The sequence below is a fragment of the Podospora pseudoanserina genome, chromosome 1 (assembly GCF_035222485.1).
Source record: "Podospora pseudoanserina strain CBS 124.78 chromosome 1, whole genome shotgun sequence".
Lineage (NCBI taxonomy): Eukaryota > Fungi > Ascomycota > Sordariomycetes > Sordariales > Podosporaceae > Podospora > Podospora pseudoanserina.
In genome coordinates this window covers 2,423,122-2,448,113 of record NC_085920.1, presented here as the reverse complement: position 1 = coordinate 2,448,113, position 24,992 = coordinate 2,423,122, and the positions used below count along the sequence as shown (strand labels likewise).

General features: G+C 50.9%; 8 protein-coding genes and 1 non-coding gene across 9 annotated transcripts; 5 read left to right on the top strand and 4 right to left on the bottom strand.

Moving 5' to 3' along the window:
- Positions 1-832: 832 nt before the first annotated feature.
- QC764_106890 (uncharacterized protein) lies at positions 833-2,773 on the bottom strand (the record flags this gene model as incomplete). Its single annotated transcript, XM_062941941.1, has 1 exon — positions 833-2,773. One exon carries the CDS (start codon positions 2,771-2,773, stop codon positions 833-835), a length of 1,941 nt encoding a protein of 646 aa, XP_062804850.1.
- Positions 2,774-4,562: 1,789 nt separating this feature from the next.
- QC764_106885 (uncharacterized protein) lies at positions 4,563-6,165 on the top strand (the record flags this gene model as incomplete). Its single annotated transcript, XM_062941940.1, has 3 exons — positions 4,563-4,779; positions 4,990-5,507; positions 5,584-6,165. Exons 2-3 carry the CDS (start codon positions 5,061-5,063, stop codon positions 6,163-6,165), a joined length of 1,029 nt encoding a protein of 342 aa, XP_062804849.1. The 5' UTR covers positions 4,563-4,779; positions 4,990-5,060.
- Positions 6,166-10,416: 4,251 nt separating this feature from the next.
- On the bottom strand, positions 10,417-12,370 carry ECM39 (Dol-P-Man:Man(7)GlcNAc(2)-PP-Dol alpha-1,6-mannosyltransferase; the record flags this gene model as incomplete). The annotated part of the gene is made up of 2 exons (XM_062941939.1): positions 12,197-12,370; positions 10,417-12,143 (listed from the first exon to the last, which is right to left on the bottom strand). Exons 1-2 carry the CDS (start codon positions 12,282-12,284, stop codon positions 10,417-10,419), a joined length of 1,815 nt encoding a protein of 604 aa, XP_062804848.1. The 5' UTR covers positions 12,285-12,370.
- CAP2 (F-actin-capping protein subunit beta) lies at positions 12,197-13,729 on the top strand. The gene is made up of 3 exons (XM_062941938.1): positions 12,197-12,627; positions 12,682-13,112; positions 13,178-13,729. The coding sequence occupies exons 1-3, from the start codon at positions 12,596-12,598 to the stop codon at positions 13,570-13,572; spliced, it is 858 nt and encodes a 285-aa protein (XP_062804847.1). The 5' UTR covers positions 12,197-12,595; the 3' UTR covers positions 13,573-13,729.
- Positions 13,730-14,209: 480 nt separating this feature from the next.
- QC764_0008370 lies at positions 14,210-14,308 on the bottom strand. Its single transcript has one exon. It is a non-coding gene; the product is annotated as a tRNA-Leu (tRNA).
- Positions 14,309-15,569: 1,261 nt separating this feature from the next.
- Positions 15,570-19,135, top strand: QC764_106860 (uncharacterized protein). The gene is made up of 3 exons (XM_062941937.1): positions 15,570-17,604; positions 17,663-17,963; positions 18,024-19,135. The coding sequence occupies exons 1-3, from the start codon at positions 17,403-17,405 to the stop codon at positions 18,646-18,648; spliced, it is 1,128 nt and encodes a 375-aa protein (XP_062804846.1). The 5' UTR covers positions 15,570-17,402; the 3' UTR covers positions 18,649-19,135.
- A 638-nt stretch (positions 19,136-19,773) lies between these two features.
- Positions 19,774-21,196, top strand: QC764_106850 (uncharacterized protein). Its single transcript, XM_062941936.1, has 2 exons — positions 19,774-20,438; positions 20,497-21,196. Exons 1-2 carry the CDS (start codon positions 20,385-20,387, stop codon positions 21,031-21,033), a joined length of 591 nt encoding a protein of 196 aa, XP_062804845.1. The 5' UTR covers positions 19,774-20,384; the 3' UTR covers positions 21,034-21,196.
- Positions 21,197-21,242: 46 nt separating this feature from the next.
- On the bottom strand, positions 21,243-22,756 carry QC764_106840 (uncharacterized protein). The gene is made up of 2 exons (XM_062941935.1): positions 22,017-22,756; positions 21,243-21,942 (listed from the first exon to the last, which is right to left on the bottom strand). Exons 1-2 carry the CDS (start codon positions 22,080-22,082, stop codon positions 21,520-21,522), a joined length of 489 nt encoding a protein of 162 aa, XP_062804844.1. The 5' UTR covers positions 22,083-22,756; the 3' UTR covers positions 21,243-21,519.
- Positions 22,136-24,773, top strand: PIC2 (Cu/Pi carrier). Its single transcript, XM_062941934.1, has 4 exons — positions 22,136-23,088; positions 23,216-23,508; positions 23,569-24,357; positions 24,418-24,773. The coding sequence occupies exons 2-4, from the start codon at positions 23,227-23,229 to the stop codon at positions 24,490-24,492; spliced, it is 1,146 nt and encodes a 381-aa protein (XP_062804843.1). The 5' UTR covers positions 22,136-23,088; positions 23,216-23,226; the 3' UTR covers positions 24,493-24,773.
- The last annotated feature ends 219 nt before the right edge of the window (positions 24,774-24,992 follow it).

The window sequence follows — 24,992 nt, the reverse complement described above, 5'->3', positions numbered from 1 at the left end:
GCTTCCGGAAGTTTTCCAAACATTTGCCTATTGCCTCGTCGCCTTTCTTTCGGACCGCTCCTGGGCACTCACGCCGAGCCTGGGCAGGATGCTTGGTTTTGAGCCTCGTTTTCCAGGGCCTGCCAACCGCCGATGGCACTCAATGATGCGACTCGAGCTGTCCGTCATAGTTTGCACACACCAACCGGCTTTCCAAGCCGTGTTTGCTTTCCTCAGCTTTCCAGGTACAAGCAGGTCACGCCTTTTATCCTGTCCTTTTTTCCAGTAGGCGAGCAATATCCCCCGCTTGACTGAACTCCCAGCTCCTGGTATGGTGGTGGTATCATCCCCTTCCCGGAAAGACATTTAGATTGGGCATTACGCGTTCGTCTTTGGGATTCCCTCGTTTGCTTCCCGTCTCCAGCTTTCACTCTCGCTTGCTATTTTCTCCCTACCCAAGGTTGACCTCTCGCCTGGGCATAGGGGGGCGGTTGAGATGGCCATTGGCTGTATTTCCATGCGTTCGCTCCTGGAGAACTATTTGAGCTACTATTTCTGACATTGGGGTGCATGTCAATATGGCCGGATGACCGGCACTGGCAAGCCTTGCTGCGAGATACATTCTTCTTTATTGTTAACATTGTCCAGCTCGGGGTCACTTTCATGTGTCCGCATTGTTTACGTTGGTTGGCGCGCCAAAGTGAAGTTATTACACATCCCAACCCGTCCTACACTCGCAGATCATGCCCCATCCTCGCTCGCTATACATTACCAAGCCTACTACGAGATACAACCTCAAGGGTGCAGGACAGTTGGGCGTACGGGAGATCAGCGAATGGTGGCGCTCTCCGAGTTACTGAGGCGACCAACCGTTTTCTTCCATGTACCGGTCAAGCACATCCTGCTCAGGGCGTTGATGGCACCAGATTTCCTGCCCAACCCCCCAGCTGACAAGACCTTTCAGGGGCTTTCCCGAGGCATCCCGTGGGACATTGGACTTCTTTTTCGGCTTGACAGTCCTCTTGAGCCGCTGTCTGAATTCGTGAGGAATTCTCAGCCGGGCGGCGACCCACTTGTCATTTGGCCGGTTGTCCAGTTCGATCTCCATCCCGGGATCGGCCTTGCTGAGAAGTTGGTCATCTGCCCAGGACTTTTTGAATCGGGTCTGTTGTGGTGGCAGCGTTATTTTCAGGAACTCAAGTGCCGAGTGTACCGTCAGGTATATGGCCCGTTTCGAAGACACAATGGTCTTCATAAACACTGACATCCACTTTGGATAAAGAACAGCAAAGTCAGTTTGTGACAGGTGTGTTGATCCTCGTATCGTCGTCATCCAGCATGGAGCACCTCCGTCACGGGCCTCGTGGCATATTCGCTCGACGCGCTCGAAATTTTCCGTCCAGTGCATGAACGCCTCGCTCCCGATAGACAGTATCGGTTTCCGAAGCCGTTCCCGCTCCGTGCTCTCAGGAGTTGCCGGACCCCATGCGTCAAGTAGGATGCCCTGGGAGAGCCAATCAAGTCTTTCGGACCTCAAGGCCTGCACTGAGGTCGCGCCTCCGAAGCTGTGACCCATCATTGTCACATTTTCCAAGTAAAGCCTCTCTGTCCATTCATCCCAGTCGATCCCATCGAGCCCCAGTGAGCTGGCACCGACATTCCCTTTCTTCCTAAGGTTCCTTGCACGCACAGCATCTCCTTTTCCGTTGTTTATAAGCTGCAAGACGTGGAAAGCCTCCTCGATTTCAGCCATCCTCATTTCAATCTGGGCTTCACGAAGCTCTGTATCAACGCCACGCGAGTTGTGTGGTGAAGTATCTTGGGCGTTATCTTTGGGGAAGATATAGTCGACTTTGTAGTACGGCTTGTCCTGTCCACTATTTTTCTTATGTTGTTTCTTCTCGTCCTTTGGTGGCCCAGGCGATCTGTCAAGGCCTTGACTATCGAGATCTGGGTCGGAACCAGCCTTGTTGACAAACGTTCTGGCACCACTGCCGTCGCGATGTTCCAAAGCGACAACCACGAAGCCAAAGCTAGCCAGTTCCCCACAGATGGAACTGTACAGTGTTCGGGACCCGCCAAGACCATGGCTAAACATGATCACCGGGAACTTTGGCTTTCCATCTTGTTTATCTGCCTCACAGGCTTCCCCGCCATCTACAAGTGTATTCTGGCTCAAACTATTTCCATTTTCTTGCTCCTCTTTCGCCTCTATACCGCCCTCCGCAGGAGGAATATTTTCCGTAGTAACCTTCTCTTCTTCTTCATCCTCAACAACAGCAGGTGGCCACCGTGACGAGATCCTCCCATTTCTTAAAACAGGCAACTTGGTGAACATACTCGTCGCAGCCATATACGCCGTTATGGGAATATACGGCACGTTGAAGAACCTCGCATAGCCCTTGCATGTCTCCGCTCTGGGCCGAGGAAGCCAAGAGACTCTGGATAATGGTTTTCTGGACCTGCGGTGGAGACTCCGCCGCTCGCTGCGTGGGAGGTCAGAGTTGTCGGTGGGGTAGTAGACGGCGAAGAGGACGGTGTCGAGCTTGAGGGCGTAGGACCCATTGCGCTTGATGCGGCTGAAATGACGGGGTGATCGGACGGGGACTTCAATTTCGAGGAAGGCGACTTGGTAGGGGCCTGAGTAAGGGGTTAGGGAGTGGAAGAAGTGTTCGCGGAAGGAGCGGGGTGGGTGAGGTGCTGATGGGGGAGGGCGGGAGGCGTGGGGGTCGAGGGAGGGACGTAATTTTGAGCGGGAAGTTCGGGAGGCTCGGGATACAGGTCTTGAGGGCATTGTTGAGAGACAGGGTGAAGGTAGGGGGTAGGTATTAAGAGTAAGGTGTAGACATTCAGGAATATCAAATTTGGAAGTCTTCGGAGAAGTTGATACTGCTGATACTGCTGATACTGCCTTGCTGTGTCATCAAGGAGGGTATGAAGGAGGTTGCAAGAAGGAGGGAGGCGGGTCAGGAGAGGCTGCGCTGGGAACTCGGTATGTTCTTTTTCTGGTTGGTAGATGTATAAAGAGCGATGTTTGTCCGGTGTTATAAGTGTGTAAAAGGGATCAAATATTACAGTGAAGAAAGAGTCCCTTCTCACTAGAAGTTGAAAAGTCATCACGTGCAAGGTGCGGATGTCTTCCAAATGCTCCGATCACCAATCTGATGTTGAGCCTGCCATTCAGGAACAACACGGCTGATGATGTCATGGAGCAATGAAAGCTTGCCTTACCCCTGAACAACTGGACTTTTACTGTAATCAATTCACAACACACATATTGCTCTCAAATATGATAGCCTTCGCGAGGTGAAATGAAAAGATACCAAAAAAACAACATTCTATAAACCAAGCCTTTTGGTTTTACAGACTCTTCAAGATCAATAAAGCCAACTCCAAACAAGCACCATCACAGCTGCCAAGACCCAGTCCCGGAGTTAAGCATCTTACACCGGGGATAACACAGCCAGCAGTCACCCACATCCACTCCACAGTCGCCATCACGACAAGTTCATCACAATCTTCTGTATGACAGCTCTACCCAACATCTCCCCCGCTCCAAGGGAAATAAAGATTTTCCATTATCAAATATGTGATAAGCAAACCCAGCTTATAAATAACATGCCAGTTGATCAATCATATGTACATATCGCTGAAGAAAACAACCCTCTGTCGCTCACAAGAAAATACACATCAACTCCCAGTGCATTCAAGCATTCATTAAAAGCGAACTTGACTCAACAAAAGCATGCCATGATAATCAAGTCATTGAATTCGAACAGCGATATCCAAGCTCAAAAACATTTTTATTGTGCTGGCATCCAGCTGTCTGCGCCACAACACCCGTCCTCAGAGACCAGGGGTTGAGGTGCCCCAGCGTGGCCTCTGCTAGCTTTGCTGGCGTAGTTAGGTGTTGAAGATCGTGAGGTGAGAAGATCTGTTTGTTGATCTTCTCAAAAAAATATGTGAACAAAAGCGAAGGTGTTTCCCCCGAGGGGGGGACACGGTAAATTCCTATTTTAATTTTCCACTACGTCGCTGGAAGTAAGGTGTGGAAAGGGAGGCTGTATACCCTAGTCACAGGCTGGCGGCACGTGCTGACATGTGAACAAGAGAGAAAGAGCACTTAGGTAAGAATAAAGTTGGTTAAGGCATTTTAGCAATGACACCGCATTAACTGCAGTCTTATATCATCTTGTGAAAGTTGCAGACTGCAAAAGAGAGATTGGGAAAAAGACATGAAGTTGGGGACATGTCTGATTCGAATTCTGACGTTTCTAGCTTGAGGTGAGACACGTCCAACCATGTCAGCGACCCAGTAAAAAGAGAAATGGCGGTTGCTTGGGCTTGTCCTGTCCACGAGAGCGCGATAGGAATGCCAAAAAGAAGGGGGCATGTTGATATTGAGCCTGGATATGTCTGGAAAAGTGCAAAAAAAGCGAAGGTATCCGAAGATACAATTTCAAATCGTCTGAGAATGTAGTTCGCTACTTCGCTGACATTGAAGGTCGGAAAAGTAATTGATAAGGCTAGAGAGAACGCCACTCACGTGCCATACATCTCTTGGCTCCTACCTAGGTTTGCAACAAGCATGAAACAAAGTTCTCATAATCGAACAACGAGACTCAGACACGGCCATGTTTCCCATCTGCCAATGCCTGTTTGGTACCTGGAGCCAGCCGCAAGGCATGTCGGGCTTCAGAGTCTGGCCAACGCCGATTTCCCGCTCGATGCAACCTTCTTCGAGGCACTGTCCCGGTTCAAAGCTGTAGCATCATCTCGAGTGAGGCACAGTGAGAATAGGTGAAGTTAGCTGTTGTATATCGTGCTATGGCTATTGGCTAACGAGGATGTGGGAGTTCAGCTCAGCCCCCAGTTCATCATCGCGGCATGATTATATCCGATATGCCTTGAGTTCCAGCATAGCAACCAGGCTGGTCGAGTACAAGTACTTCCCCTCTTAAAAAGCCCACACCCCCTGCTTACCCAGCTTCATGTTCCACACATTGACAGGCATTTGACTAAATCCATTCTCCTATGACAACAAGCTAAAAAGTCTTGGTCTTTATTGTTTTCCGGGCATAATGAATGTTTCCGGTGAAAGCCACCACCCCCTCGACAGATTCAGCAATGTGTCTTCCCTCTATGGTCCAGGGAACATGGGCGGCTGGCTCTGCATCCTCCTCTCCCTCTTTGTTACATGGACGTTCAACCCCAAATACTCCCGCTCCAACACCATCTCGCCTGACTTCATCATAGCACTTACCATCCCAGCGGTGGCAGCTGGCCATGTGTACAATTTGATCTTCTTTCAAGCACCATCTTCATCAACGTCGAGTCTCAAGACTCTGTTGACAAGCTCCGACATATCTTCTCAACAATTTTCATCCGCCCTTGAAGCGCCATTGACGGTGTGCGAGACATTCTCTGGCTTCGGCCTCGCACTTTTTGGGTTGGCAACTTGGAAGGGCCAGATGAAAAGGGCGTTGATAGTGCTAGTGGTGACTGCTTTTACTTGGTCGCCAGAGTGGGTAAGTGTAGTAACTTCTTTCTTTCCGTTGGAGTAAGGAGAGAAATCTTGAGACAGGAGCTGAATATTGCCCACAGGCCATAGTAATCAAAACCGGATGGAATGTACCAATCGACGAGAGCAACATGGTGAGGCCCTTCTGTCATAACTTTGACGTACCGGTCATAACCGGTATTATGACGACTTTAATCGTTGCTGTTGCGCTGGCAGTCTTGAGTCAAATTACTTCACTTGCGTCCCATCAGTGCGACATTTTGTTCAACGCCTCCTCGTCAAATGCCACGCAGGAACGCATTCCATTACACACAATACAAAAATGGCTCGATCTTGCAAGAGTCAAATTAGCCCTCACAGTTAAGGGTTGGTTTGATGCTATATGGCCTGTCATATCTATTCCCTTTCTCGTCATCCAAGTGGCCATCATTATTCTGGGCGGAGCGACCGAAACCAAGTACATGTCGAGCAATCAAAGCTTGGCTCTCAGGCTATCTATGGCTTTTCCGAAAAGCTCTTACAAAATTGATGAGCTTGACCAGGCCGTTTGCTTATTTTTAGGCCATGTTACCTTGGTGTTCAGTTTGTGGGATGCTCTCAAAGGCAGTCTCAAAGAGCGGGTGGCAGCGCACAGAATTCGAGGAGAACAGGAGGAAAATGAGTAGTGAGGATATTGATGGAAGAGTTGCATATATCAAGCAGATATTATCGCCCTCGGTATTCCATGTGAATGCCCCAGGCCAGTCCAGTCCGAGAAGATTTTACAGGTAGCCAAGAATTGAGGACGGCTTTTTCCACCACCGCATACACCCTTCTCCAGATCTGATGATAGCGAATCGAAAAAGAAAGAATGCAAACTCGAACCCATGGCGTCTTGAAAATAGATGGAAATGCATATGTTTGCGCCAACCCTCGTATTGAAACTTCGTCCACAAGATGGCCTTGCTGGAAGATGGGGGACCACTCCCTGTCCTGTTTCCAACATATGATGACAAGAGGAAAAAGGAAAGCGAAGGTGACACCTGCAATCACATCATTACAGATGTCAAAATCCCCCAAGGCCGCTTTTTCAGGTAAGGTATGTATGGATTCAGCTAACTTCGCTGATAATTGAGTTCAGAAAACAAGTTGATATACCCTCTTCTTCTTCCCCCTTCACTTCCACCCATCTGATGCCCCTTATCTCCGCTAAGCCAAAGGTGGCTTTGAGGACATCTTTTTGTTCGCCCCAGGCACACCTTGACCATGAAAAGAGAAAATCGATGAAACATGACACACTCGAACTAGAACGTCTCTAACTTTACATCCAGACGCAGCCCGCTAGGTTAAACCACTTAAAAGAACCCTCTGTGATGTGTTTGACTTGAAGCTGACCGTCTCGGAAGCCCTGATTTGCGTAATCCTGTCTAGCTGTAAAGTAACTACATAAAAAGCAAAAGCGACGGTGACATCCTAGGGGCATTAAGCCACCCAGACTGTCATCACGTTCTTGATAAGTTTGTTTGATACCAGCTACTTCGCTGAAAGACATGCCCGGAAAAGTCGATGATATCCCTTCCTACCTGCCCAGCTCTCAGACTCCACAGGCCTTGGCTACCTAGCCAGACCGAGGATTGAGGACATCTTTTCTTAGCCCCAAAAGCAGTTCTAGTATGGAAAAGAAAAAACAATCGCAGCAACAGACATTCGAACAGAGACGTCTTATATTCTCACCGAGACGCATACATGTATGCTAAATTAACCGGAAGCCCTACATAGCCAGGGGTGAGGGCAAGAGTAATAGTCATCCCGGCATGATGGGAGTTATCTCAGCCCAAAGCAAAAAGCAAAGGAGAACGTCTACTCGTAGACGTCCCTTTAATGCCTCCAGGCCCGCAGTGTCATCCGTAGATATAATGGTAGATCATACAAAGGTGGTTTATTCCAGCTACTTCGCTGATATCTCTTCCGGAAACAAAGATGATATCCCCAGGTCACTATATAACGCTTCCAGTGGATGTAAGTGGCGGGGTCTTGGCAAAAAGTGAGGACATCTTCCCCCTAAACACACAAAAGACAATGCAGAAGCAAAAGAAAGACTCGAACGCAGGACGTCTTATTTTCACGTTTGCATACAGACATCTGCATTAGCGTGCCTGGAAATATGTTGCTAAAAAGCAGTGGAAAGTTGTGAGCATTGCCAGCCACTAGCGACAATGAGAACACACTGCGAAAAAGCGAAGGACCTAGAACATCTACAAGTAGATGTCTAAGAGTGACCGTGACCTGGCCCAGTGGTTATCCGTTGCAATCAAGTACTCATCATAAGATGGCATGTTTAGGCTACTTCGCTGATGATTGTGCCGGAAACACTGATGATATCCCCAGTACTGGTGTGTGCCTAGGTAGGTGGTGTAAATAGCTGTTGGTCTCGGCACAGATTGAGGACATCTTTCAACACTAGAAACCATTACTTGGTCACACCCTGGACAAGAAGAAAAATGCAACTGAGAAGACAGAGATTCGAACACACGACGTTTCAAAATAAAGTATGCACACATCCGCTTGCGTTAAGAGGTCAAAAATAGTGTTTTGATCTAAGTATCGATTGCTGCCCCTGCTAGCCCTTGAGGTGGCTAGCCTCTGGATTTGTGGGCAAGACAAAATGAAAGCGAAGGCGAATACCTCGAGGTATTCTTGAACCCCCAGACCTCACAGATTGTTCGAAAACTCGAATGATAGTATTTGGACGCTACTTCGCTGAAAGTCTCTGACGGAAACAAAGTTCATAGCCCAAAGTCCCCAAGTGGTGGTGGTGGTGCTGGGGTCTTGGTATGAAATTGAGGACATCTCTCTCCTCACGTTAGCCCTCCCACGCAACCTCAAAGGACAAAAAAGGAAAAAGAGACAGAAGGATGAGAGTTGACATCCAAAAGAATGCGAAGTTCTCCCCCCCCCACTCCCTGGCTCGGTTGCCATGGCAAAAGCGAAGGAGATCATCTACTTGCAAACAGGTAGATGTCTGGTGAGAACCGAAGCCCTCAGTGGTGATCCGAGGATTTATATGTTGCAGTATGATATACTCAATTTGATACCAGCTACTTCGCTGTTTAGCCTCAACAGAAAATCAGATGATATAGCCAACTCAATTGCAGCCTGTTGTGGTGGTGCAGTAAGTGCCCCTCCTGTGAAAATTAGGACGGATTCCCTAGCGGCTCTTGTGTTCCAAAGGTTTGGGATTCACAGCCAATGAAAAAAGAGAAAACAGGCAAAAAGAGACATTTGAACTCGAGCCGCTTCGAAAGTTTGCTTCAAATACAGATGTATGCGCTGGACATCTTGTTTACATGAAGATGGTTGTGGTGAGGTGTGCTGTTCCCGGTCTCCACTCCACGTTGTGTAAGAGGGCAAAAAAAGAGAGGGTTAGAGGTGAGCTAGGAGCAAAAGCGAAGGTGAAGTTCGGATGCGCAGGAGCTTACACCACCTACCAGCCAATATTACCGACAGACATCTTCCCGGACAAACGAGTGTATTGACGGTGTTTGGATAATCCAAAACTGGAAGAAAAGGGAAGTCATATATGTCTCCAAAAATAAAAGGGCAGGCCCATATCCGGGCAAGGAAGTTAATTCTCAAATAATCAAGTGAATTAGCTACCTTACTTCGCTGACAAACTTTCCTGAAACTATTTGTCAATTGTTCAGGCCAGATAGACGTAAGGCAGTTTTAAGCAGCCCCTTCGCACCTGTCTCCCGTCTTCTGCACACGCCAAAAACATGGAAAAAGGAGCCCTGGAGAATCGGCTCTGTAGGTCTGTCCGAGGTTCGGGCTGAGACGATCCGCAAGGCCGCCGCTCCTGGATTCGAAAGCACAACGTTCAAATTGCTCCCGATTTAGGTATTGCCTGCCACGCAGCCATTCACGCCAAAGTTACAGAAAAGTACTAGCTATCTAGCCCCTTAGCTGCCTCGCCCCCACCCATGCCGTGCAGTCCGAGAGACCTTTGGAGATGTCGTGATGAAGAAATGCAAAAGCGAAGGCACACTTATCCAAGTGCGTGGGTGGCCCTGTTGCCAGGGCCGGTTTGCTGGGTCGAGTGGTGAGCTCGAAGTTGTAATACCAGCTACTTCGCTGAAAGAAGCTCTCGGAAAAGGATCTTATATACCCTCTAGCCTGCCAAAAGTTAAACTAGTCCCATCGGGCCTGGTCACAGCTGTCAAACTAATCACGTGTCACATCTCGAAGTTGATCTATCAAAGGCCGAGTTGTTTGGCTATTATTTCCCCAGTCAAGCTTTTTTGACTAGCATGGGCCTCTTTCTCGAGTCCCTATATCACAGATGATATCTGTTTCAAAAAGATGCAAGAAGAACATTCTTTTCCTATTCCGCAGGATTGAACACATGCCTTCCACAGCTTGACTTACAGGCTTCTAACTGCACCACCCGCCTACAAACGTCACACCCTCTCTTTTCTTTCACTGCATCCAGGCATGGCCAATTCAATGTTGAGTGAGAATGAAGGAAAAAATATGGAATGTTCTCTTCGGAGATCCTCTCCTCAGGATCGACAAAATTAGAAGCGAAGGCCCATACCTGGGCAAGGTGAGTTCACCCAACGAGCTTCATTGAGTCCACTACTTCGCCAAAAGCCCAGTCTAAAATCGAACCTTATAAGCCAGCTGCACAGCCCCAAGCAGGACCAAGGTAATCTAGTGGCTTGCTTAGCTTGAAGCCTATGCGTACAAACTCAAAGCCGCGTCGGAAAGAGAGTCAGAGCAGCGGGGGACTTGGCGTAATAAGCTTGACTTCAATTATTTGTTGTCGGCGAAGTAAATAGCGCCTCTTTGGAGGGCTGGTACTGCTGGTTAGGGGCTAGCAAAGTTAAAAAACAGACGTCTTGTATTCGAGTACCTTTGGTAGACGAAACCATCATTTATCAGACAACATACACCCCTAACCTATGAACTCTCCTCCCGTACCTTCCACCCCGCCTTCCCACCCCTCCCCGTCTCAAAATCCAAATCCTATCTACCATCCCCGGCCCAACCCACCAACCGCCCGTCAACCCTCTCACCTTATCCCTCACCGCCTCCACCACCCTCCCCTTCCCTACTACCTCCCGTACATTCCCCCTTTGCCCCTCCTGACCCGGCCTCAACACCTCCACCCCCCCGAACCCCCTCACAACCCCAACAGTCTCCCACTCAACCCCCTTACTCCTCTCCTTCACCTTGTCAGGATCCTCCGTTAAAACATACCTAAACCCCCTCCAAAACTCCTCATGCACTAGATCGCCTTCATCCTCCGTCTTATCAACCTTGATAACAACCCCCTTACCCCGGCTGCCCTTCTCATGAAAGATCAACCCCCCATCCGGCTCCAGCTTTGGAAACGCCGATCCCGCCGCGGAGGAAGACCCGAAGAGGGTGACACCCGTCATGCAGGAGAGGACATCTGCGTGAATGGGGACTACCTCCCCTGAGCTGGTGGATGGTGATTCAGCCAGGGAGGTGGCGAGGTACGAAAGGGCTTCGCCGCCGGGGTAGTTGAGTGATGAGATGAGCAACATCCCAGTTGAGATGGCGAATGATGCGAGCACTGAGGCGAAGAGAATAAGAGTGAGGACTTGCGATTTCCGGGAGAGAGTAGCAGCGGCGAGGGCAGCGGCTGCTGTGAGGGAGGGGACGACGTAGAAGATGAACCTCGCTTCTTTGTGGGGCTGGAGCGAGTAGATGGCGACGAAGAGTAATGACGGAATGACAAGTTTCTTCGCTGCGGGCGCCAAGGCAGGGTGGTATAGCGAATAAGGGATGAGAACTGTGCAAGAAAGTGGGTTGACGAGTAGTCTTGGTAGAGCCGAGACAAAGTAGTAATACCATGGTGACGTCCCCCAGTTTGAGGAGTTGCCCCCGACGACGTTGTAGTAAAAGCCCCATAGTTCCGGCCATACGGGCTTTTGCCAAAAATAGCTGTCGATTGGGACTGAGCTTGCCAAAGCAATGGCGAACGAGGCCGCAAAGGGGAAGATGATTTGTTCGATGGAGATGGCAGGCAGCAAGACGAGGTAAAGGAGGTTGGTAGCAAGGAGCAGGGCAACTTCAGAGCGGAAGATGACTGCCGCGAAGACGAACATTGTTATCGCTAGACGTTGGCGACGGGGTGTCGATTTGATGTTCTTGGGGTTTGGTAACAGGTAAGAACTGGCCAGGGTGGTGAGGCCAAAGGCGAACATATTGGGGAGAGTGCGTGAGGCATAGAATAAGACGTGGAACTGGCTGGCTTGGAGGAGGAGATACCATCTTGCTGCAGCAGGGCCGTAGGCTTGGCGAAGGTTGCGGGTGAAGATATGTAAGCTGAAGGCATTGAATAGACCAAGCAAGGCACGAATGATGAGCTGTGCATGCTGGAAGCCTAGAATGAGAATGATGGGTTGTGATATACCGGCCAACAACACCGAGCCGACAAAGGTTCGTGGAACAGCACCGGGGAATGTGAAGTGGTCGTAGGTGTGGGACAGCCTGCTGTGGATGTTTGAACTGGGGGTTCCGTAGACAAGCACATCGTGTGTGGCTTGAATGTTGAATGATTCCTCAACTTTGGTGTAAGGAGCCATTATGAGATGGACGAGAATGAGGGCTGGTATGGAAGCTGAGAGGATGGTGTCTATGATCTTGTTAGTTGACCTGAACTCATTCACTCACCCAGCAACTTCAAACCTGGACCGTTAGAATCAAGGCCGGGACCTGATGCCTTCTCATTTTTCCTCACTACTGCACCTTCTGAGGGCAGATTTTGAGAAGCCATGATGCCAATTCCTGAGCATCAAGACCATCCCTTGATTTGGATAAGAATGTTCAAGAACCCAAGATTGTTGACGTTGAGGTGCAGCCCGGCAGGCAATTAGGGGACCCTGTCCGAAACGCTGGAGCAGCGCACGAGCCCACCCTTGACAGCCCAAACCCCGCCATTGGTTTCTCCACAACGGCTTTCAGGCCGCCGCCGCCGTGTGTCTGGGGAGAGCTCACCTCCGACCCCGACCCCGCTGGACGTTGAACTACCCAAAGGTCACCTACAAGCTACAGCTGATAATCAAACCAAAGAAACCATTCGTCACAATGGCTTCCCAAGACCCCTTCGACTGTGCACTGTAGGTTTGCCCCCTCCCACCTAGCTCATCCCGATACTGAACAGCAACAAACAGGGACCTCCTCCGCCGCCTCAACCCAAAACACACCGGTGACCACCTCTCCAACATTATCTCCCTCCACCCTGACCTCGCCGAGGAGCTCCTCTCCTCTGTCGACCAGCCGCTCACCGTCCAGCGCTGCAAGCAAACCGGCCGTGACTACCTCCTCTGCGATTACAACCGTGACGGTGACTCTTACCGCTCCCCCTGGTCCAACCAGTTCGACCCCCCCCTCGATGAAGCCGGCGCTGGCGGTGTTGGCGCAGGAGGCAGCAATGAAGGCGCCGGCGAGGGTGCCGTTCCAGGCGAGCGTGTAAGAAAAATGGAAATCAAGGCCAACGAGGCGTTTGATGTCTACAGAGAACTGTATTACGAGGGGGGGGTGAGCTCGGTTTATTTCTGGAACTTGGATGATGGGTTTGCTGGTGTGGTGTTGTTGAAGAAGGGTATGCGATTCTTTTTCTACAATGGAGTGTGTAATACAAAACATGTGCTAATAGGTGATAAACAGCCTCCCCACAAGGCGACGCTACCACCTCGGGTGTCTGGGACTCGATCCACGTCTTTGAAGCCTCTGAGCGCGGTCGCACCTCCAACTACCGCCTCACCTCCACCGTCATCCTTACCCTTGCTACCAAGGGCGCCTCCCTCGGCGAAGTTGACTTGTCCGGCAACATGACGCGCCAGGTGGAGCAGGACCTCCCAGTTGACAGCGACGAGAGCCATATTGCCAACATTGGCCGCCTTGTCGAGGACATGGAGCTCAAGATGAGGAACCTGCTGCAGGAGGTCTACTTTGGCAAGGCGAAGGATGTGGTGGGTGATCTGAGAAGCATTGGCAGCTTGAGCCAAGGGCAGAAGGACAGGGAGACACAGAGGGAGTTGATTGGGAGTATGCGAAGATAGAACCAGGGGGAAGATGTGTCGTGATGCGATGAAGTGGTAATGAGGAGGCGGGCGCTCATGTAGATTTGGTTCGTTGTCTTTGAATTAGCGACATCGAGGTTTGACATCTTTTTTTTATTCATTTTTAAAAAACAAAGACAAAGCTGTTGACATCATATATCGTTTTATTACCCCGGGGGTCTTGAAGCCATTTCCCCATAGTGGGAGAGGCTGAACCGGTGTCTTGGGCAGGTGTCAGTTTAGTTTCCGGGTGGCCCGAAACAATGATGCTTCAGCTGGGAAAATAAAAAGGGCCGTGATGATTTCACATGGCGCTGAGCTGGAGGAGGAGCAGCAGCAGGCGGGCCGCCGACACCAAGGCCGAGAACCTCGCTGCCGTTACCGTTAACCATTTTGGGTATGCCGAAGAGATCTAGTATTGCGTCACCTGGTAAGGTCAAAGAAACCCTGTGGGGGAGATTAGCTGTTCCTATTTCAGGCCTTCCTTTACCCCGGTATTGGAATCCCTTTGGGTCTGGCCACCCCGTCATTGCCGGTATGGGATTAGCTCTACTTGGACTTCGCAACAACAACACTCCTTCCAAAGAGGCTTGATATGGATCCAAAAGCAACATCAGTATCCAAATCTGTCATGAAAGCAGACATGGCCGAGTGGTCTAAGGCGATGGTTTTAAGTTACATATAACTTTTATCACCATTATCGAGAGATGCGTGGGTTCGAACCCCACTGTCTGCAATCACTTTTGACACTTTTTACTCAACAACGATATCCAAGCGAAGGCGAGCAAGGACCGAACGTTTTTAACCGCACGTGGAAGGTACCTGCATATGACACGGATCGGCGGCCCTGGTTTTTTCTTTAACTGCACGAGGTGGGAGGCTGGGGCTCTCCAGGGACTTTCAAGATCTCGACGCTTTTTTCAGGTGGTCCAGGACGATCTGGACTCTGGTACCGACATCTGCAGGACTCGTTCCAGGTTGGTGGGAACCGACTGAACGGAAGCAGCCGCGCTTTGCATGCCACATCGGGGGTCCCTCCGGTGAGCTGAAGTTATCGTCGTCGGCTCTACTCTGTAGCATGTATTTTGAAATTCCCCGAACGCCGAAGGAGCAGTCCTTTCTTGAGGTTGTCAGGACTAGTAATCCTCACCGACTTTGTCATGAACAACTGACTAACGAAACATGATGCCACCATGATGAACGTTGGTTGTCTGCTCCCCGTCTATTGCTTTTTACTCGGAGGAACGAGTGCCGGCAGGCGAAGTGTGACACCACAGCTTTCCTCGCTTATGACGGCAAATACCAACTCTAGAAGACTTTGGGGGCCATTATCTTGAGCTTTGGTATCTCCGAAAGCTGACCTTTTCAAAGTTCTAGACTTGATGACAATGGGACGAACATGTCCCAATCTGGCTTTTAAGAGATTGGCCACAATTGCGGTGAGGCAACTCTATAGTAATCATCAGCGAGGTAAGGTGACTGAGTAAGACACCTGCCAGCGTGACACAGTACACTGCTGCTGCTGATGAGAATATCCCGGTGTATCCGTCGCCTCGGCCGGAGGGTTGCACCTTGGCCTGATATGCGTGGCAAATCATCAAACGCACTGACCAGGAGTTTGCTCAAGTCCCCTGTTTAGTGAAAATGCCAGTCGTGTTTTTTGGGTTGACAAGCCTCGTGATGTACACGGGATATCGGGTCGGTAATCTGTTGTTGTATCAGCTCGGGCTTGAGAATTTTAGCAGCAAGACCGAGAGCCTTGTTCGGGATGCCCCTGAATCACGGAACCCAGAATTGCAAAGAGTATCAGATGGCAGTTTTGGTGATTGTCAGCATCCACGACTTCATGATGCTCGTAAAACCTCGAACCGTTGTTGTGTCTTTTTTGCCAAAGTGCACCTTGACTCAGACACTGTTTCAATGGGAGACGCCATGCAACCCAAAGCTGGCCCATAGAGGAAGGCTTCCAGAAGGAATCAGTAGCGCCTAATGCAGGAGGTGGGATCACTGGGAGGTGTTTGCCCCTGAGCGGGAAGGGATTCTCCTTGGCGGAGTGTGCCGTCACCACCTTGTTCCTGGCTGCTGCCGCTGAGATTTCAGCGGGATATTCCAGCAACATCTGACCTCTAGGATGAACCCCGACGACCCGAGGCGGCGAGACGATCGATATACCGTGTACGGCGCGGTGCAGCGACCCAACCGATCATGGATTTGTGACCTGCTGGAAAGAAGAAATTCATGACAGCTTTTATCGTAAAGGGGCCAGCAGTGTGGCTCAAAAAGGGGGATGGTTGGGAGGGCCAAGCCGATCTTTAACCCAGAGATGCAGAGGTGCAGAAATAGACAGGAATCGAAAACTGCAACCACACAGACCTCCCAAAGCTGCATTCTCTGGGTGATCCTTTTGCCGGACGTGGTAACCGCGCGATACGCTGTGTCTCGTGCGTGATGCTGCGTGTGAGGACTGATAGTTTCTGAGAGACTCATCCATGATCAAGCGGGGCAGGGCGTTGGCTGTGGGACGTAGTGTGCCCTATGTTTCGGGTTGGCGGTGCCGGCGTGTCTCTTGTTGATGCTGTGCGACCCCTGATGGCATCTGTTTCTGAACACAGCGTTGCAACTTTCTTTTGCAGAATCGTTGGGACCGAGCGAGGCAATAATAATAAGATTCAACAGAGAGTTGATGATGGGATGGGAAGGAGGCGGGAGCAGCTGAAGCCAAGCTAGGTCCACCGGGGACCCCGTGCGGCCGAAAGGAGAGACACCGTCCCGGGCCTGCAGACTGACAGCAGGTCAGAGCTCAGATGAACAAGACGAGACAAGACGACCCAATTCTTGACAGGTCGTACGGGTACCATCCATCCATGCTTGGTGACTTGAAGAAGGTCGCAATATCAGATCCCCATCACCCACACCGCAGCTATCCTTCTTCCCTTCCGCTATAATTCGGGCAAAACCTACGAAGTAATATCAGTCTTCTGACCATCTGCGGTTTGCATAAGAACTCCACCCGCCGCAGCCCCAGTCAATCAAATCCAACAGTGGGCTTCCCTGCTTGGCAATCCGTTCGAATCGGCGGCTCTCCCTTCACACATTTTGTTGTCAACCTCGAGCTATTAATAAGCCCGCAATAGGGAAACGGGGTCGATATTTACTCAAAACCTGCTTCAAACGCCCTGAAGCCCCAGAAAAGCCGTCACTAGGAAGAAACAGTGGAGAGAACCAACCCCGGGACCCAGTCTATCAACTGCACCTCAAAGGAGAAAGTCTTGGGCTCACAGCAACACACACGCCGTCGTGCAGGTGCTTGCATTCCTTTTTTCGGTTTTCGCGGCAACAGTGGAGCGAAACGAACGACAAGTAGAGGTTGATATCCTGGGCATCATCCCTCAACCCCCTCAAACACCCCCCCTCTCTCTCTTCTCCCATTCGCTTTCTCTGGGTGTTCACTTGACCACCAAGAATCCTTCCTCCCACACAAACCCCTGACTGTTTGCCTTCTCCCGAATTTCTCGAACACACACACCAACTCCCTGTTCTCTGCGTCATTCGGGAGCTCCGACCCAAACACGCACGAAATTTTTCAACAGCGCACCCCAGACTTTCCAGGTTGTCCAGGTTGCTCTCCATTTTCGCGAACGAAAGACGGCACATATAGTATCTCGATTTTGCTTCAAAAGACAGCTACTTAATACCTACCACATACGCCACCGGTTTTACCAGAGACAAATACAAATAAGTACACTCCGCGCGATCCCGCCCTTGCGTCCCCCTTTCCTTTCCGAGACTTCGGTAGCGACAGACCGAAAACCCCCCAAAAACGAGACATCATGGCGGAAAAACCGTCGGTGTTGATCATCGGCGGTCTTGGCTACATTGGCCGGTTCCTCGCCCAGCACATTCACAAAAGTGATCTCGCGTCCGACGTGCGCATCGTCGACAAGGTGCTCCCGCAGCTCGCGTGGTTGCCTTCAGAGTTTGAGGAAGCATGTGCCGGCGCCAAGTTTGTGCAGGCAGATGCGAGCAGAGAGCGTATGTCTTTCTCTAAACCTACCAAGCTTTTCTCGCATATATTGACCAGTTCAAACAGAATCGCTCCCTAGGATATTCGACCGCGCGGACGGGAAACAATTTGACTATGTGTTCAACTGCGGTGGAGAGACTCGCTATTCACAGGAGGATGAGGTCTACAAGCTGCGGTCGTTTGATTTGTCGCTGAATGTAGGAAGGGAAGCGGCGAAGAGAGGTGTCAAGTGCTTTGTCGAGTTGAGCACGGGGATGGTGTACAAGCCTGATTCGTCACCGAGTAAGGAGCAGGACAAGCTGAAGCCCTGGAGCAAGATTGCGGTTTTCAAGCTGCAGGCTGAGGAGGAGTTGGCCAAGATTGAGGGGTATGTTTTGTTGCTTTATGATCTTGTCTTGCTTTGGAACAGTGGCTAACGTGTTTGCAGCTTGAACCTCGTCATTGTGCGACTTGCCCATGTTTACGGCCCATATGCGTCTCAATGGGTCGCTACAGCTCTCTGCATGGCCAGGGTGTACAAGGCCCTCGAGTCAGAAATGAAGTGGCTGTGGACAAAGGACCTTCGCCAAAACACAGTGCACATTGACGATGTCTCGAGGGCTCTGTGGGCCATCACGGGTTGGTACACAGCTGGGAAGGCCAAGTGGGACGACGGCAAGATGGGCAAGGTGCCAACTTTTAACGTGGTCGACAAGGGAGTGACAACTCAGGGAACCATGGCTGATATTATCGGGGAGGTGTTCGGCATCAGCACGGGCTTCCAGGGATCGTTGATCAGCACATTCGCCAAGCTTAACCTCGACAGTGTTGTGGACGATGTCAACGATGAGCTTTTGGGACCGTGGGCTGATCTTCTTGCGGAAGCTGGGATCACCAGGCCGGGACCTCTGACGCCTTTCATGGAGAAGGAGCTATTGAAAGATACCGACTTGAGCATGGACGGCTCGAGGTTAGAAGAGGTGGTTGGGTTCACGTATGAGAAGCCCAAGATTTCGAAGGAGCTGGTGGAGGAGGTGATTGAGAGTTATAAGAAGATGAAATGGTGGCCTTGAGGAGTTCTTATATACCCTGGTGGATGTCCTGGAGTTGGGGAAGGGATGGTCTAGGATTCGTTTAAGAGAAACGGGGGAAAATACAACCCCAAGGCGTGTGATGGATGGGGTTCTTGGGAAATGTGACCTGGCCGTCACCGAGCGAGGGTTTGCGATGCGGAGCTAATGTATGGGGGAGGGAGAGGCGCATCTTGCCCCTAGGAGTTGGGAGGCTCGGGGGAGGCACGTCGAATGTAATACTAGGATATACCGACTCAGAATAATCTTTGTTTTCTTTTTAGTTTAGCGCTGTGGTCGGTAGGGGATCGAGAAGGGAAGGCAAGGCAAGGAACGGTTTAGGTTAATACTGCATGAGCTGGTGTTACAGCATATACTACTACTTACTACACTGGAATAATACTCAAAACATATCAAAGAGTTCAAACAATGGGCCTGAACTTCATCTTTGGATTACTGCACTGTTGTCAGCCACAGAAGGTGAAGCCAGCATTGGTCTTTCAACTGTCAAGAGCGCTTTCACGTGGAAAATGGAACCTCGGTGGTAGCACTATTTTTACCCCGCACTATTCATGGTGGGATTCTTGGCTTTGGTCTTGGTGAGCAGGAGGGAGGCGGGGAGGAGGGGCCGCTTCATTTCGAGCTGTCCTGATCATCAAGCATGAACCTGACCAGAGACCTGACGAACTAGGGGCCGGGACGTGGTGATTTCCCGTTCTTGAAGATGAAGTTGATACGCTTCAACACCTACATGTGTTGGGAAGTGATCCAGATAACTGGTTACATGCAAAGGCACAACCGCACGGGGACTCCCGAGAGGGTTCCTGAAAATAGCAGAAAGTTTATCTGGACGGGAAGAGTCGAGGTACGCGGTCCAGCGGATGTACCGCGTATACGATTTTGGCCAATATCAGCACCGTTTTCAGCGGCCGTCTGTCTGGCATTCTCCGGAGCGTGAAACTAGTCTGATAGTGTTGGTTCAATGTTTGGCATTTCGCTGAATCGGACTCGGAGGACATGCAATGCAAGTCTTGTCCCGGTCTGCCGGCCGCAGCAGCAAAGCATCAACCCAACCAAAGCAAGCAGCAAGCCTCACGCCTCACAAAACAAACCAAGCCATAGAGGCCACGAGGTCACGATCACAAAACGAGCTGCCAGAAGTCTCTTCCTCCCCCCAATCCCCGCGCCATGCAACGCTGCGTCATACTTAGGATCGCCCGCCGCGGCCGATATCCTCCAAACAGGGGATCCATCCGAAGCCAATGCTTCCCGCGTGCAAGCCTTGTCCTTGCGTTTTACTTGCGCATGCTTGTGAATATGTTAGAGCAGAAGCCAAAGTCACAACCTCGGCCGCCCAGACACGCAGGCCCCCAGTTTCATGAGAGCGCTCTGCTGCGACTCCCCGCCTTGTGACATGCTTGGGTAGGTACCATATCTTACAACTCTACCCCACTAGCAGATGTACCAAGACCTTTAGCTAGTAGAGATCGAAAGAAGGGGAAAGATCAGAGAGAGAGAGGGCTGGAGAAAGGTAGGAATATAATAAGAACCGAGTCCCTCTGTCTTTGTTGGGCCTTTTCCTGTCTCACATCCCATTCCATCTTTTCCATCTTACACCACACTACGTATACCCCCACACACTTGTGCTTCTCCCATTAAAGAACGCAAGCTTGCCTTGAACTACTCCAAATCTCCTCCATCACTTACACACCACAACATACACATACATACCGTTCAAAATGGCCGCTCCCGCCTCCAAGACCATTGGTGACCTCAATGGAAAGTGGGTTATGGTATGCTCGTCTATCCCCCTCTCTTTCCTTCAAACTTTTGCTAAACGCCTCAAACTAGAACAAAACCCTTTCCACCCCCATCGAGCCCGGCCTCGCCCTCCAAGGCGTCGGCTGGATGACCCGCAAGATGGTCGGCCTCGCAACCGTGACCCTCGAAATCAAGCAGTTCTCCGCCCCCGCCTCCCCCCCGGCCGAGCCCTCGGCCACCCAGTTCACCCACGTCGAGATCGAGCAGACCGGCACCGGCGGCATGAAGGGCTCGACCGAGAAGCGCTGCCTCGACTACACCTTCCGCGACCACTCCGACTGGCTCTTCGGCCACGTCAAGGGCCAGTCCAAGTGGATCTCCACCGCCGAGATCACCGACGACTTCCTCAAGTCTGGCTGGATCGAAACCGACGCCGAAAAGGGCGGTCCCAACGGCGAGACTCACCTCCTCAGCTATGTCGAGAGCTACGATGCCGGGTGGACCGCCACTCAGATCTGGGGTTTCAAGGAGTGCAGCGATGGCAAGAGGAGGTATGCGAGAAATGTGGTGATTGCCAAGGGGAGTGAGAGGGTTGAGTTGCAGCTTTACTATGACTACCTTGAGTAAATCAAGGGTGTCAGAAAGTAAAAGAAGAGAAGAAGGGTGGTAGATCGGCTTTGAGTACCAGGTAGTCTTGCACGCGAGTTTTGTACTGCAGGAGTTTTGTATCGCTAGTTATTGTTTGCTACAAGTTGGAAAGCCCAAAGATCATCATCCCAAGTTAAAGCTACTACAGTACCTTTGTGCGTCTGGTGAAGTTTTCCAGATGCCTATTGCGCCCATGTACATCACTGCCTTCACCTATGGGCAAGAGAATAAATCCAAATGCGCGAGCTCCGAGGGGAATCTGAGCCCCCCTGTGTATGATAGCTTGGGTATTCTGTGCGAGATCAACCCCCCTCCCATTCCTAATCCCAATGCCCATTTTCCATGTTGAATGCCCCCCTGAATTTGCGACCACCTTCAACGCCAGTCCGTAATGAAAACCCTCTTCTGTTTCGTTGGCCCTCTCTTACATATCGCCTCCTCCACACCATCCCTTGTTCAGTCATTCTACGCAGGCCTTCTCTTGACAAACTCCTCCAAATCCTCCCTCGTCGCCACCCCCAAAACAAACCTCCTCCCGCTATCCGTAATCACGGCAAAATCCTGCTTCTGCCCGCCATTGTCCTTGCCCTCAAAGAACCCTTCCAACTCCTCGAGAGGAGTGTTCATGGTGATGACTGTGTACCGTGCCCCCTTGCGCTGGAACCTGATCATTGCCGATCTGATCTCATCTTCGGGTTTGCATTTCCCTGACTCGAGGAGGGATTGCAGGTGAGGGATGGAGATGTACCCCAAAAGGGCCCGGTTGGAGGAGGAGACGATGGTAAGGTGGGTGTAGTCGCGCTCAAAGGCGGAGAGGAGGGCGAGGGAGATGGGGTCGGAGGGGGTGAGGGAGAGGGCGGGGGGTGGGTCGAGGTCTTCTACTGTTGCCTATGGGATTGGGAGAGGGAAGGTTAGAGATGATGATGATGATAATGAGAGGGGAGGAAAATAGGATTTTTTACCCCGCGATACCGGGACGCCCACTTGGAGACGAATGGCTGTGATGGTTTAGACATTACGTCGGCCATTTTATGTTTATTGTAGGAATCGTTGCTAAATTTCCCGGGAGAAAAAAGGCTTCGGTGAAAGTCAAGTGTAGCGCCGAGAAAAAAAAAATGTTAATCGAAAGGTTGAGGTCACTCCGACATCTGTGTCAGTTCGTGGTCACCGGCGGTCAAGGTGGATGAGGTGAGCGTCAGAGAGACTGGAACGAGTCTTTGACAGTGGCCCGGGTGCTCCCTGCGGGCCAATCACATGTAATTAGCTAATGTGTGGGGGATACTTCAAGTGGCCAGTGCTTGTGTTTCCTGGGGTTAAACAAGAGCTATCCCTCTTTCTACAGGTGCTCATGTACAACGACGGGAGAAGATATCGTGATTTTATATGGTTAGAGGAGAAGCGGATATCGCCGGTGAAAGTCTCAGTAATGACTTGCTTCCTCAACTGCATTGCGACAGCGGGTCGAAAGTGTCAATCATACCAAGCAATCATAGGCATAGTCAGCCGTTATGGCTTCGCGATAAGCCGCGATAAAGTGGTTGGCTATTGAAGCTGCCCCGCCAAACGACGTCACCGGTTTTGGGCTGTCAGAATCCGGGCAATGTCGTCACTTGACGGGCACTTTGCGATGTGAATGTTGAACGCTACTGGCTGAATTGGAGGATGGGATCCAGAAAGGTCGAACGGGAGAACCGGATAAAGCATCACAAATTCAAACTGAGAGTATCGCCAGGCATCTTGTAGCAGGTTTGAGCCATCTTGTAACCCTTCATCCGATCCCGACCTTTGCCGGCCAGCTCGGACTTTGTGTAACTGAGCCTTGCCTTCCTTGTTATTGACAGGCACGTTATTATCCTACCGTCTGATCCTTCCCGGATTCCGTCTCATCTTCTTAACTCCGGATTGCTGCATCTAAATATTCCCTCAATTGAGAGCTTCTACTCGGTAGCGATTTCGACCGTGTTGATCGATCAGATTTGATCCTCGTTTACATTTTCTTTCCTAGAATCTATTGCAATCTAATTATCGCAATCGGTACGTTTGCTTGACCTTGTGTGTTTGGTTACTGCATCCATCCAGCTTGGGCGCGGATGTCATGGATCGGAGCAGCTTCTCCTGTGTGCTTGGACTTGTCACTTACACCTTATTTTCTTGACACCAGGAACCCTCAAGATGGCGCCCCTATTCCCTGCGTTCGATACGCTCCAAAAGACCTTTGGTAGCGGTCCGACACCAAGCCCAACCAACTCACGAACTCCCCTCGAAGCTCGCCTCGATTTGTATCCTGCCTACTCCATTGCCGATGATGCGAAGAGCAAGGCGAAAAAGCTCAGCGAGGAAGCCAGCCGAGAATTCAATGCCGCCAGCAAGAAGGCTCAGTCTAAAACCGGCAGTATCGAGCTCTACTCTGGGAAATACTACGCTGCCTGCACATTCGGCGGCTTGCTGGCTTGTGTAAGTAACATGGTGGGAGCAATATTTGGAAGCGCAAGCTGACAAGCACCATGATTATAGGGTCTCACCCATACTGCAGTCACTCCCTTGGATCTTGTCAAGACTCGGCGCCAGATTGACTCCAAGCTCTATTCAGGAAATTTCCAGGCCTGGAGACATATCCTCCGAACCGACGGCTTCCGGGGCATCTTTGTCGGTTGGAGTCCAACCCTCGTCGGTTATTCGGCTCAGGGTGCGTTCAAGTACGGCTGGTATGAATACTTCAAGAAGACCTATGCCGACATTGCTGGCCCCGAGGCGGCTCACAAGTACAAGACTGCGTTGTACCTGTCTGCCTCGGCTTCGGCCGAGTTTCTGGCCGATATCGCGCTCTGCCCCTTTGAGGCCATCAAGGTTCGGATGCAGGGTACTATCCCGTCCCAGTATTCGGGTACACTCAACGGCCTGAGCACCATCACGGCTGCTGAAGGCGTCGGTGGCCTGTACAAGGGTCTCTACCCGTTGTGGGGAAGACAAATCCCCTATACTATGATGAAGTTCGCTTCCTTTGAGACCATTGTCGAAATGATCTACGCTCGCCTCCCTGGCCAGAAGAGTGATTACAGCAAGGGCGCGCAGACGGGAGTGGCCTTTGCTGGTGGTTACCTGGCAGGTATTCTTTGCGCCATCGTGTCTCATCCTGCCGACGTCATGGTCAGCAAGCTGAATGCCTACCGCAAGGCCGGTGAGGGATTCGGTGCTGTGACATCAAGAATTTACAAGGACATCGGCTTCAAGGGGCTTTGGAACGGCCTGCCAGTCAGAATCGTCATGATTGGTACCCTCACTGGTTTGCAGTGGATGATTTATGTGAGTTTTTGCGTCTTTCTGTCGAGGACCTGTGAATGTGCTTGCTGACCCCTGTTTCAGGACTCTTTCAAAATCTTCATGGGCTTGCCGACGACGGGTGGTGCTGCGCCCCCCGAGGACGACCAGCACTCTTGAATGATGGCATTCTGAGGAAGATGACGGTAGTATAGTTAAGCGGGTTGGGTGTTTTCAACGCAAGGAGTCGACGTAGCAGGCCTGTTCCTTGTTGCTTTCCGTGTATTCGTTTTTAGTTCGTGGTGTTTTATCGAAAAGGGATTGGTTGCTGTTAGTCGGTTTCATTCTGCTATTATGTGGTAGCCAGTCGGTGTTAATGTCGCATTTCATCAAAAACATGACGAGAGCCAGTGACGGATTATGCCGAAATATATGTTCAGAAGTGAGGCTGAGTAGTGGAGGTGGTGTGTTTGATACGCGTAATAGGTTCGTAGGCTGCCTGGGAACGAGTTCTTGAGATGGTCCCCCCTTACGCGCGTAGGGCTTCACAGTGCACACAGTGCGGTTTTATAGGTGGTAGCCCCTGAAACATGCCACCCAACGGCGCACCACCAACCGTTCCAGGGCTCCGGAACAAGCCGCTGAATGGGTTGGCACTGTGCGCAGGAGTGATAGGCCCG

Excerpts from the sequence above, each read along its gene's own strand:
- CAP2 (XM_062941938.1), top strand. The coding sequence starts at position 12,596 with ATGGCTTCCCAAGACCCCTTCGACTGTGCACT. Across the intron at positions 12,628-12,681 it reads GACCCCTTCGACTGTGCACT|GGACCTCCTCCGCCGCCTCA; the intron begins GTAGGTTTGCCC and ends AGCAACAAACAG. Across the intron at positions 13,113-13,177 it reads TGTGGTGTTGTTGAAGAAGG|CCTCCCCACAAGGCGACGCT; the intron begins GTATGCGATTCT and ends GGTGATAAACAG.
- QC764_106860 (XM_062941937.1), top strand. The coding sequence starts at position 17,403 with ATGGCGGAAAAACCGTCGGTGTTGATCATCGGCGGTCTTGGCTACATT. Across the intron at positions 17,605-17,662 it reads GGCAGATGCGAGCAGAGAGC|AATCGCTCCCTAGGATATTC; the intron begins GTATGTCTTTCT and ends CAGTTCAAACAG. Across the intron at positions 17,964-18,023 it reads GAGTTGGCCAAGATTGAGGG|CTTGAACCTCGTCATTGTGC; the intron begins GTATGTTTTGTT and ends ACGTGTTTGCAG.
- QC764_106850 (XM_062941936.1), top strand. The coding sequence starts at position 20,385 with ATGGCCGCTCCCGCCTCCAAGACCATTGGTGACCTCAATGGAAAGTGG. Across the intron at positions 20,439-20,496 it reads TCAATGGAAAGTGGGTTATG|AACAAAACCCTTTCCACCCC; the intron begins GTATGCTCGTCT and ends GCCTCAAACTAG.
- QC764_106840 (XM_062941935.1), bottom strand. The coding sequence starts at position 22,082 with ATGGCCGACGTAATGTCTAAACCATCACAGCCATTCGTCTCCAAGTGG. Across the intron at positions 21,943-22,016 it reads GGGCGTCCCGGTATCGCGGG|GCAACAGTAGAAGACCTCGA; the intron begins GTAAAAAATCCT and ends CCAATCCCATAG.
- PIC2 (XM_062941934.1), top strand. The coding sequence starts at position 23,227 with ATGGCGCCCCTATTCCCTGCGTTCGATACGCTCCAAAAGACCTTTGGT. Across the intron at positions 23,509-23,568 it reads TCGGCGGCTTGCTGGCTTGT|GGTCTCACCCATACTGCAGT; the intron begins GTAAGTAACATG and ends CCATGATTATAG. Across the intron at positions 24,358-24,417 it reads GTTTGCAGTGGATGATTTAT|GACTCTTTCAAAATCTTCAT; the intron begins GTGAGTTTTTGC and ends CCCCTGTTTCAG.